Source organism: Streptopelia decaocto (assembly GCF_964273445.1).
Source record: "Streptopelia decaocto genome assembly, chromosome: 2".
In the NCBI taxonomy this organism is placed as follows: domain Eukaryota; kingdom Metazoa; phylum Chordata; class Aves; order Columbiformes; family Columbidae; genus Streptopelia; species Streptopelia decaocto.
The window spans coordinates 149,460,753-149,473,590 of NC_138655.1; the positions used below are offsets into that span (position 1 = coordinate 149,460,753).

At 37.2% G+C, this 12,838-nt stretch overlaps 1 protein-coding gene across 3 annotated transcripts in view; it reads right to left on the reverse strand.

Annotated features, from left to right (window-relative positions):
• The window catches only part of CUL2 (cullin 2), a 50,144-nt gene that overhangs the window by 33,284 nt on the left and 4,022 nt on the right, over positions 1–12,838 (reverse strand). For all 3 annotated transcript variants that reach the window (XM_082047089.1, XM_082047088.1, XM_082047090.1), the window contains exons 3-5: positions 9,185–9,287; positions 7,233–7,327; positions 2,124–2,229 (exon numbers count right to left, since the gene is read on the reverse strand). In XM_082047089.1, coding sequence (XP_081903215.1) covers positions 2,124–2,229; positions 7,233–7,327; positions 9,185–9,287 — 304 coding nt within the window. The remainder of the gene's footprint in view (positions 1–2,123; positions 2,230–7,232; positions 7,328–9,184; positions 9,288–12,838) is intronic.

Below are 12,838 nucleotides of genomic sequence, written 5' to 3' on the forward strand. Positions count from 1 at the left end.
ATGTAGGACTCAAGTCTCCATTCCTTTTCAGGGCAAAGGAGTAACTACCATAAACCTAACCCTACATCAGTAATGAACAGAGATTAATTTTGCTGCCTCAAGATCTGAAATTTACCTCCCACTACTACACAAAGACAATATCTGGCAAATACAAATGGAAGGAGTCTTGGGGAGTGAGATAATGAAAATCTCATTAGTAGAATTCCAGACATCATGATCTGAAGATCTTAATCTAAAATCAAAGGCTGCCAGCTACAGTTTAAGAATCTTGACCCTCCCCATAACCTGCTCAAATGATGAGCTAGGGATGTACCATCCTAAGGACAACTGCTGGGAAGCTTGAAGAAAAGTGTACACCATTGTCCTCCCCCGCTCATGATTCCTTAAATACGAGGAAGACAGAGTACTCAAAAAAAAAGCTGAATTATCAGGTCTGCTGTTTGTTCTTCTTTGGTAAACATACCCTATGGCATAAAGCTCTGAAAACAATTTGCCACTATCATGTTTTGGGTGATAGCTCAGAATGGAGCAGCACACTGAAATGGGGGAAGAATTCACTAACACATCAGCATCACCCATTCCCAAGCACAAGCCCACATCTACTCCCAGCCCCCACAGCAGCTGAACTAACAGACATTCACACAGTGCTAAGGAGCACTGCTGCCTATTGTTGGGACAGACTTGGCTAGATCTCAGTCTGAGAAAATGAGGAATAACATTTATGCCATTTTCAAGATACCACAAACAGTGCAGCAGTATCCACTTCCAAGCTCGGACAAGCCTTCGCTGATGCCATAGACTAGCAAGCCTTGGAAACAGTACAGGTAAGCAAGAGAAGAATTTCCTTTCCTGAAATGCCTTGACTTAAACTGTATCATGTTTCTGGTGCTTTTCTAACTGCCCCCAACCTGTCAGAGGGTTGGCAATTTCATCGGGCAGTGACATCTTCATCAGCTGCACAGCTGGGCCAGAAGCACAGAAGATGCTTCTTCATGTACCACAGTCTCTCCTTAGATCTCCTACTTAAAACAATGAAACCAAAGAGCTAGAACACTAACCACTGACAAGTTCTGACATTAAGAAAAAGAAAACGACAACAACCAAAAAATAAAACAAATCAAACAAACAAACAAAAAAAACACACACACATTTTCTCTAGCTTTCCAAACCAAGAGACGCGTTCACTTCTCTTTTAGATAAAAAGGCAAATGTAAAGGAAAAAACAATACACCACTAGAGAATAAAATGAACTATCCGTTTAGTAGTGTGTATATATACAGACACAAGGCAAAGAGATACATACACAAGCATTCAAAAGAAAAATTTCTACTCAACCATATTCAGGATTGTGGTTTTGTTGTGATTGAGACTGAAAAGGTGTTTTCAAAATCTTCTTAACAGCATACTGAAACACTTTATTGTGAAAAATTTGATATTTCTTTTTACTGTAAAATTGTCTTTTCATTTTACTTTCTTATATTTCATGGTAAGAGTAGCCATGAAGTGACAGAAACAATGTATACTTCACTTCTGCATAGCTGAAGTGCACAGAGTGGTCTCTCAGAACACACAGTCCTACTGCTAACAATTTTTTTCATTTTATAGTTATTTAAAAACTACTCTCAGCCTCCTCAACTTATATTACTGTGTCAACATCCTTGTGCTTACCTCAGATTACCTTTTTTATTTAAAGACAAGCCCACCCTACATCATACTTTTGTGCACAGAATGTCTACCTTTTCTTTCAAAATCTCTATCCAAGTTGCTACAATAGAAGTACAAAACAACTTGCATTAGAAAATAAGATGTGCAGTATCACAGAAGACTAATCTCAAAAAAAGCTGCTATACTTTGTGACTTCAAGAAATACAAGCCTAAAAGAAGTAATATTTCAAGGGTTGCTGATAAGGATGCATATCCCACAAGTCAGAGGGGCAAGGAAGAGCTTCCCCCCATCCCGGTCACTATATTTTTCTCATTTTACAAAGGGTTCAGCACTTTCATATTCTACCGTATTTAACTATTCAGATTCTGTGACACAGACAATATTTAAAAGGACAAAGCTGGACTTGTAGAGCTGCTGAATGCAGTTTATATCCAATATCACTTTCAGAGATACTTACCTCTCCTATTTCCATCAACGGTTCATTCATATCCACCCCTCCATAACCATACTGAAGATCAGCTTCAGTCAATTTGTTCTTCTTAATAAACTGTGTGTTGAGGTACCTACAAAAATAAAGATACACCAATGAAAACAGGCAAAATTTAAGTTCGGTGCTTTTGTTTGTTTGTTTGATTTTTGTTGTTGTTTGATTTTTTTTTTTTAATAAATTTGGGACTGTGGAATGTCTTCCACATCACAAAAGAGAACCTCATCTAACCAATGCCATTGCTATCTGTAGGAAATTCTTAAAAAAGAAATTACTTCAGTTTAAAAGACCTTCCATCATATAAAACCAGTACAGTGTTAGTAGCTGAGATAGCAAACAACAGCCTGATATATCAGTCAGCATTTTCTTGGTGTGCTATACACTTGTGTAAGAATCCAGCCTCTCAATATACACCGCCATATTACTCATACATGATAGAAAAACATCCCTGAGTATCAGATATTTTTAAGTAAAACGTATTTTCTTCTACCTGCACTGTTTATTATTTTGCATTTCTCTCAGACTAAAACACAAAAATACTATCAATTTTTACAGCGACGATTTTTGTCAGTTATGATCCCTTACTCAGGTCACGATAACTAGCAAATGGCTGTATTACAAATTTTAATTAAAATAATTTCTGCAAAATAACAGTTACAAAGGAGAAATGTTATCAATGCTTTTTTAAAATTTTAGTATTTAGTATTTACTATTCCACGCATAGTTTTTTTAAAAGACGTGATAAAACATCCCTCTTAATTCTCAGTAACATTTTTGAAGTGAACCATTCTCCTCCTCTACAGACATCTGGGAAATAAATTCTAATAATTTCATAAGTACACTTATAATATTTGTTATGTTAGTGGTTAAATGAGGTAACTGAGAATTTTTGTTTTAAATTCTGATCCAACTAGCAGTTTTGAGATGCCCGGTTTCAGACACTGAAGAGCTTTAAGAGATTTAGGCTTCAGAGGCTGTACCAGACTAGCGGTGCCTGAACACTTTGGGCAGGAAGACAAACGACAAGCAAACAAGAAAAGGAGAAACACACTGTGGAAACCCGTGAACTTTAAAGAATTTAGGATACCACAGAGTCCAAAGAAGGAACTTGTGATAGTACAGTGGTGAGAAACCGGAATACAGTGGCCTAACCTGCTTTTGGACACCAGAGTCTCATAAATGACTGTAAAACACTCTGCTACAGTCAACAACCAGCATAAATTGTAAATGCAAGTCCATGTAGAAGGCTACAGGCCTGACATTTCACACAAAACGTGTGTGGTCACCCAGGATAGCTGGAACACAAGCCTCAAGCAGGCACACTCCTTGATGATATTTCCCACACCCCCACGTGAACAAAGCCAGCAGCTGCCATGCTGCTTTTTCCCCCGCTAAGCTTGCTAAAAAGGAAAGCCCTAGGCTCATTCACACCACCTCTCTTCCACAACTTCTCAACAAATCCAGATTGGGCAACTGATCTGTCTTAAAACTGATGTAACCAGAAGTAAATAAACAAGTTTAACCTAGATAGGTAGCCCTGCAAAGATCTACTTGATTCAAGCAAGAAAGGGGTGGCAAGAAGTGGGCAGGCAGAACCACTTGTGGCAAGAGTGTCTCTGCCTCAAAAGCAAAACCAAATTTGGCCACATCTGTTCTCCCCTTCTCCTACTTTTACCATCAACCTCCAGAACAAGCATAAGCAAATAACTGCAAAGGACGTGCAAATAGTATAATCTCGAATCAACTTCTCCACTGAAGTCACAAACCATTTTTCACCTTGAATAACTACCTCAAATACTTCCTCTGCATTTCTTACTTTTAGGAGACAATCCATAAAATTCACCTGTAACTTACTGAGGAGACAAGGATTGGGCATGAATTGATAATACCAGAAATCACCCAGAGACTCTTGCTTCTTTTGAGATAAAACCTGCAGGTGAAAATTTGAAATGCCTGATCACACAGCTCATGCCCAATTACGTGAGAGCACACCTGTGCAGGCTTATGCTCTACTGTCTGATGAGGGAAATGGCAAACAAGATGAGAAAATTGAGGTTTGTTTCCTTTCATGGTATTTGCAAAGCAACATACATTTTGGTACCCTAACCTCAAAGCACACCCACCAAGCTTCCACTCCAGAAAGAAGTTTAAAAGTTTGGAACTTAGAAGAGTGTTACAAGACTCATTCAAAACAAATATCTGCTTTACAGTGGAATGCTGAAAGGCATTGTTCCATCAGGAAAATATCTGGTACGTAAGTATTTTTGTGGGCAAATTTTTTCAAATATAAAGGATTTGGTAATTCAGCAAAATAAAAGGATATGTTATTTAAGAAAGAATTTAGAAAAAAAAAAAAAGCACTGCAAAAACTAGTTAGAAGTGTAGCTAATTACTGGGACAGGTTACCTAGTAACTTTCATGTATTTGGTACTTTTAGATCAACCAAGGACAGTCTAACCACAGACTACTATTCTAGACACAGTGACCACATTTCCAAAGCAATGTTTCCATGTGTCAATAGCCCACAGTGTCCTTGGGCGACAGACTTTGCAAAGCCTTGTCAGAGGGATTAGATCTAGATTGTTTTTCTTTTAAAGTTTTATTTGCTTTTAGTAGTTTGAATTACACACTCCTGGATAAAAAACAAATATTAGCGTTGGTAAAATAGACATTGTGAAATTCAGCTTGACTGTAATAAACCTAAGAGTGTACCTGTCCCAAGTCAGTACCTGGTTATTATGTTCTCCACGATAAAGCCAAAAGTATTTACCTCCTTAAGTCTTTGTCCATCCATTATATGACACCACAAAACAACACATGTGACTAATATGTATTTCTAGAAGCACCATACTTTTTTAAGCAAAAAGGACAGATGCCCTCTATTCATATTTTTTCTTCCTCTGAAAGCTCTCCAAAGAAGAAACTTTTGAGTAACCACTTTTTTGTGTATTTGTGTGTTTTGCTTTTTTTCCCCGCTCACCCTGCCCCACTTCTACCCACATAGTCAGACTGCTACACTGATCCCCAAAATGGCACATGAATCTAGAAGAACAGTATACAGGAATAAACCTGACCAAGTGCTGAGGAAACTGCTTTCAGAAATTGGCACCGAGAAAACCCTGCTAACGATTTTCACAGGCCACTCACTGCAAGTGTTCATGGACAGAGAAATGGAAGGATAAAGACCGTATGAGGCAACATCATTTACTTTTCTGATATATAGAAGGTACTTAAAAAACCCAAACAAACCATAACTAATTATTAGAGTTAGTTTTCATAAGCTTTCAGTTTGTTTTTTAATATTTTCTTCAACCTACCACTTGCTCAATTAAATTGCTCTGAAAACTACAGAATGCGCACACAACTACATCATGAAGTTACAAATGGGTGCATTACTGTACAACAGGAATTAGCAATTGTATTAATGTTTTCAGTAATTTCCATGTGCACTCACTGGTGCTAAATCTATTTGGGACCAGTTATGAACAGAGTTCCTCATGGGTGGATACCAAGTTAGCAGTTTGTCTTGTGGAGCTGACAGTGAACCAACCACCTCCATAGTGGTACCAGCGAGAGCGTATCAACAAGTCAAGGGAGGTGCTTGTTCCCTCGGCACTTGTGAGGACATACCTGGAATGTTACAACCAGTTCTGAGTACCCAAATACAACAGATCCAGACAAATGGAGGAGAGTCCAGAGAAAGCTCACTGAAATAGCTAGGGTGCAGAGCATGAGACATACATAAGATGAACTCTTCTCAGAGAAGCACAGAAAAAGGACAAGAAACAATGGGCCTAAGTTGCAGCAGGACGAATTTCAAACAGGCACGCAGGAGGATTTTTTAGAATCAAGCACTAAAACAGGCTGCTCAAAGGCAGCAAAACCTCTGTCCTTAAAGGAGCTCAGAATTTGACTCAACAAAACCTTAAGCAACCTGATTTAACTTTGACGCTAGCCCTGCTCTGAGCATAAGGTTCAAATGGACGACCTTCAGAGATCACCTACTCTTTTTTTTTTTTTTAATGTTTCAATGAAAACATACAATGGTCTTCACAAGAGCTATACTAAAAGCAGCAGAACCACTACACTTTATACAAGCAGAATGCTTTAACATGTGTAGTAGCGCACACCAAAGCTCACAACACTGGAAATTTTCATAATCCAGTATCTGTTCCGATTCATTCTTAAGCACAGATCAAGTATTTGTTGGTCTACAGATCTGTAAAACTGTTGAATCTTCTTCCACTGAAGAAGGGTTCAAGTAGTCTTCCACAATTTGAGGATTAGCTAATAAATCAAAGTCACTTCATTACAACAAAGCACTGCATATACTAAAATTCTATTAATACAACAGCCATATTAAAATGTTAAGTCCAATCATAAATATTTGATGTGGAAGTAAACCTCGCAGGGCTACCAAATGCTACAGCTTAAAATTAAGGCAGTTCCTTCAGTGGAAGAAGATTCAACAGAAAACTATCATTAATGTTAGAGATTTCAAACATTGACTGGACTTGTTATTTGTTTAAATCTTCCCCACATGTATCATAGAATCATTTTGGTTGGAAAAGACCTTTAAGACCATTGAGTCCAACCACTAACCTAATGCCAGTCCACCACTAAACCATGTGCCCAAGAACCTCATCTATGTGTGTTTTAAACACCTCCAGGGATGGTGACTCTATCACTTCCCCAGGCAGCCTGTTCCAATGCTTGACAACCCTTTGAAGATAATTTTCCTCATATCAAATCTAAACCTCTCCTGGCACAACTCACGGCCGTTCTCTCTTGTCCTATCACTTGTCACTTGGTAGCCGAGACCAACACCCTCCATCCTACAACCTCCTTTCAGGCAGTTGTAGACAGTGATAAGGTCTCCCCTCAGCATCCTTTTCTCCAGCTCTGGATCCCCTCAGGATTATTCCTTTCTTCTTGTCTTCTGCTTCCATAACTACGTTCTTCCCAAAAACTGACCTGGAGCATATTCAGCTATTGCTCTCTTTAAGCAACATTCTTAGACTTAAGCTGCAGATCACTGTAATAATTCCAAAAGTTTAACATCTCATTTGCAAATCTTACCTGTATAAACAGTCCATATAGTCTGCCCCTTTGCTATACTCTTCCCAGTATCTGTGATACATAACCAGTACTTGCTCTTCAGCTTCCAGAACTCTCTGTGAAGGAAGACACACACAAATCCCACTAAAATTAGTACAAAATAGTGTGCATACATACATACATAGAAAGTTATAACAGATTATAATTTTGAAATAACTAACACATATTCAAAATTAAGGCCACATCCAAGCTTTAACCAGTCTAAAAATAACATTGTTGCAACGACCAGAAAACTAACAAAGCACACTTCACAGTTTTAGTAAGCCAGCTACAACACCTGAAGTTGCTTTATTGTGCATTTAAAAAGAACAATCTCTATAATGTGTCATTTTCTATTCGTCTTCACAGAAGTACTTGCTTAAATAAGCATAGTTCATATTCTCACATCATACTGGTGGGATAACTCACATAACTATTACCTCACCAACACAGATCAATTTTAAATTCAGGAAGCCATATGCACACTGGAGTAGCTCCCTTCTAATCAGTTTGCCTTATGGGTCAGACAAGCCCTGGAATAGAACAAGTTTAACAAAGCGCAGATATGCACAAACTTGAATTCATTTTAAATTATGTCAAACCAGGCCCAAACCTTTTATAATTTAAGCAAATAATCATCTAAGAAGTTGCTGATGTACTGAACTTCTCAACATATATTCATACTTCAAAGGAATAAGTTCAACAATTTAAACTAATTAGTAAGATTTGTGAAGGAGGATTAAATCCTAGGAATTCAACTATAATTCTCTCTAGGGTATGTAATTTTAAACTCTGGCTCAAGCAGAAAAGGAGCCTATGCAAAAATAACATAAAAGCGGAAAGCTGGTAGACAAAACAGAATTGAGAGTGCTTTCCTCCGCAGTACGCATTTACCAAAGGTTTTCCAACATTATTTCAAAGACAAATGGTAGACAGCCAAATTAAAAAAATGGATGTATGCTTTCTGCAACTTCCCACAGCTCCTACTGTGCTGGCACCCACCTGATTACCCTAGATGAGCTCATTCAGCTCACTAAATAAAAGAATAACAACTTTTTTGGCCAAGTTGTCTGCCAGTTTAGTGAACTGATTCAGTCTACCAAAGTGACAGAAATACCTTCTCAGCAACCAGTGGAACTACCCATTAAGATACTCAGCCTGTCTTGTCGAATGCCTGAGCTCAAAAAATTGCATTAAGCCAACTAGCAGTACTACCCAGAATTTGCAATTCTTCATTCCCTATACATAAACCGAAGACAGGTGGACCTCTTATTTAAATCTACTTTTTACTGAAATACAAGGAGACGCTGTTCATCTACCCTATTTATTCAACATGATTTATCATCATTCTGTTGAAATTGTCCATCTTAGCTAATTAGAAAGAAGTTAAATCACAGTTATATAGTTACACAAATATTGTTATTTGTCATAATAAATAATTTGTCATTACTTCCTCTGTTACTAAGCACTGTCATTTTACTTCCCACGTATTTCACAAGTTTTCTTTAGTAGAGTATATACAATCAGTTTCCAAGACACTAGAGTAGATACATTTACATTGTAACAGAAGGCTAATGATAAACGACAGCACATTTGGAAAACAAAGACATTTCTGTAACTTGCTGGATTATAAGCATTCAACAGAAAAGAACTAACTTACTTTTCAAGCCAGAAAATATTTTATATAAACCATAACTGTTCTTTTAAAAAGAAACTTCTTTCTTTTGTGCTCCATGTAGACAGATATGTAACTGTTTACATTGTGTTGTGTGATGTATGTGTTGCATATATCAGATTTATATATTCTGTCTCTGGAACTCTGTGATTTAATCTCATAAAATATGTATACTTCTATACATACAAACAAAGCCCCTCCCGAAAGTAAAAAAAAGATGAACACCACCTACATGTATATCAGTAACTGTATAGGTTACCTTGTGCAAATGGCGTACATGATTCTCCAGAAAAATTTTCGTTTCAGTATAAAGTCTCTCTCCCAGAGGTTCAGGATAGGCCACACACAAAGCATAAATGTCTCTGGGCTGAGAGTCAAGGTTTGTATCTGCTTAAAGTGTGAAAACTTACCAATGAAATTGAAGGTTTACAGAATGTTATTTTCTTCCACATGCACATTTTAGACTTTTTATTTTTACAGTCAAGCACAAAAGATAAAACAGATAATTTTTTGAAACTAGCATAAACCCTGATTTGTGAAGAATCTAAGTTTTCAGTGTCGGTAATAAATTTTAAGTGGTGGAAGGCGAGGGAATGTTAGAGCTAAGATCCTGGAACTACTGGTGGCCCCATACTGACATGACTTCTATCACTTATTTGACATCTATGAATAATAGATGGCTATCTTGAAGTGAAAAAGCAGCTTTCATTCAAAATTCTTCTTTTGCAGGGTGAGAAAAGTCAAAGAAAGCTACGGCCAAACTGCTGCTTAGGGGCCTTCACTTTGTGCTGAGAATAAGAACTTCAAAACCCTTGTACGATTTAACTGCTCCAGCAGTTGCTATTTGAGGGGCATTGCCCAGCACTGGGAAACTGAAGCAATTCCAAACTATGGGGGGAAAAAAAAAAATAAATCATCAGCAATAAAATACTGTATCCAAGGCCCTAAATGCTTCCAACTACTGCCCTCGGGGTTAAAAAAGCATTTGCTTAAGACCTTATATTAACAAAAGGTTTTTAATACATCTTCTCTAGAAGATCAAAGTACAGCTTTTGGAAAATTTCTGTGATTGTCAGTCTTTCTCTGTAACTGAATCAAAATTCATAGAGCGCTTGAGGACTCTCAGTCAGAATCATGATCATACGAACTATTTACTTCTTGTGATCTTTAGGCTGGTTCTTACATTAAAGATACATGTTTGTACATTTCTGATTCATTGTAAGATCCTTGTAAAATGGGGTAGGAGGGAGAAGAAACATGCAGAAAAATGGAAAAAAGCAGGTGGTCACTTGGCATATTTTTAAAATAATTCTGTTTGCAGTACAGCTACCTTCCTCCCTGGGTACTGTTCATCCCATTTATTTAGTTGGCGTAAAATCCAAGACAATAAGAGGAAGATCCTGATGTTCTATCCATTCAAAATGTTCTACTGCTAGAAAGTAGTTCCCAAAGTAAACTATCACTCTCTACTCAAGTGTCATCAGCCTCTTAATCTAAAGAGCACTCCCGAGCCTACTGAACAGTTAGATGCAAAGACTTTTAGAAGTTGTACAAAGCATTCAGAATAGCCAAGGTATTTTAAATCATATCTCAAACATAACTGTCACTCATCTACCAGACAATGAAACAGCTCCAGAAGCACTTCTTTCTGCAGACAACCTGAAAGGAAATCTGAAGGTCAAAGGTGGCTCAAGATGACTCACGGTTTAAATAAAGTGACATATGGTCTTTCAAGCGAACTTTTCCAGAAGATTTTAACTCTTACACAGTTGTGTTTCCCAGTTCATTGCCACTCTGACATTTCAAGTTTGAAATATAGGCTATATTTAAAGATAAGCTATGTTTAACAATAAAATTAGCAGCAAAGTTACAATGAAAACACTATATTCAAGACAAACAAGTTCTGGGGAAGTAGTGAGGCAAAAATTAATTCTAGGAGTGGAATATGAACAGTACAAGCCTCTCACCCCTGAAATACTATTAGTCTGCGTCCACTATCTGATCTCAGCTGTCTCAAGCAGCACAAGCAAACTTTTTTTAATACACTGCTGCAGATTGAAGTCATGATTTTTTGCCATATCTGTTCTTTAGTTTCCACATCATTATTTTCACTATAGAGAGACTGCAAAGATCAGGCAGTACTATAATCAGTGAAATAACCCATATGAATTTCATTAATACATAGTTCAAATTGTCACCTTTTTATTGTGCTTATTAAGCAATAAGAAAAATAGAGTTAATAGGACATTTCATTTAAAATCCCTGTAGACATTTAGAAACATTACTCAAACTGAATTTAACAGAGAATAAAAAGCTAACAACAACAGAACGTATTTTTTTAAATGCCACATCTTCCTAAAATATATAACTTTGGCTTTTTTAATGTATTTAAAACCTGAAAAAAGCTTTCCTGCGAAGTGTATAGAGCTACCAGTTTCACCAACTTGTTGAATACTCAGTGAGCAGTTTGTGTTAAAACACAGAGTTTGGTTGAAGGCAGCAGAAGTACTAAACAATCAACATTTACGCTGGAAGTCACAAGTCACACAAGCTCCTCAAGCCATTCAGCCATAGATAATAAGACAAAACGCTCTTGCCTGTGCCAAATTAGGCCTAATAGTGCCACTTTCCAAGGAACATAATTAAGAGATGATAGTAAGTAAGGTCTTAAGAATTACATGCCAAATGATTCTTCCAAGACTGCTTCTCGAGTCTGCTATTCATAAGCGTTCCCCTTCTGATGTTCAATCAACTGGAGTAAATCCCAAAAGAGGATCAACAGCAGACTTGTGTACAAGGCTCCTGCATAACAAGTTCTAAGTGAAACAGTGTGACAATAGGAATCAACGCAATGCCTCATTCAATTATTATTTTAGATTTAAATCTAGTTTAGGTGCCCTTGTTCAAATGTTTCATTTTAATCTACAAAAGTTGCTTGAAGATTGACATGTACAGTTCTTAAAAACTGCTCAGAAAGAATGACTTTCTTTGTCAGCATTTAAGTGCACAACTAATTGATTCAAAAAGTCTGTAAATCTTGGAGTCATTTGAACTTGACTCCAAGACAAGGTAAAGAGTCATGCCCCCAGAAATTAATTACAAAGTTTTAAAATGAAAGAGCTCCTTACAGATTATTGCACCATAGAACAAGACTCCACAAGGACTACGAGCAACTATATTTTTATTTTATGTATTTATACAGATGCACACACGCAAAATACAGGCAATGGAAAGGTAATTCTGAGAAATGGTAACACATTCAGAAAGAGACTTTAGAGTCTAGCTCCTAAACACAGTATAAGCTTATGCTGAAAACATCTATGAATAAGAACCTTCTCAGGAGCTTCTTTTTCACCCAGAATTAACAGATCGATAACTAAGTCTTCCCCCATCTAACCATTCCTCCCCCTATAATTAAATCAAACTCAATCAAATTGCTGCAGAACAGCTGCAAGCCCTCCTAAAATTCTCCAATTATCACCACACTGTAATGGCTGATGAATGCATAGACACAGGACATAGTATAACTGGTTAGAATAGTTACAGCTCTCTTAAAAGAAGTTCACTGAAACTTGAATCTTGTAAAGTTCCAAGTCCATTTTACATGTAAAATGCAAACCTTTCACTACAACAATATATGTACAGCTGTGACTTGAACAGAAAGACCACATGATCACAGCTAGAAAGAGTAATTATTTTCAAACATAGCTTAACTGTCAGGAATAGAGAGACAGTAATGGTAGAGGGAAAGGAAGGGGGCTTTCTTATAAACCCTTGGCATTGAAATCTCTAATAGGGTAGCCATCAGTACACTTTGAAGTTCAAATAACAGGAAGACATCTTTAAAGAGAACAACCTTAGTAACCACCCCCCTCCCCCAAATTTAAAGGTGAGTATTCTCTGTCTTAGGTGT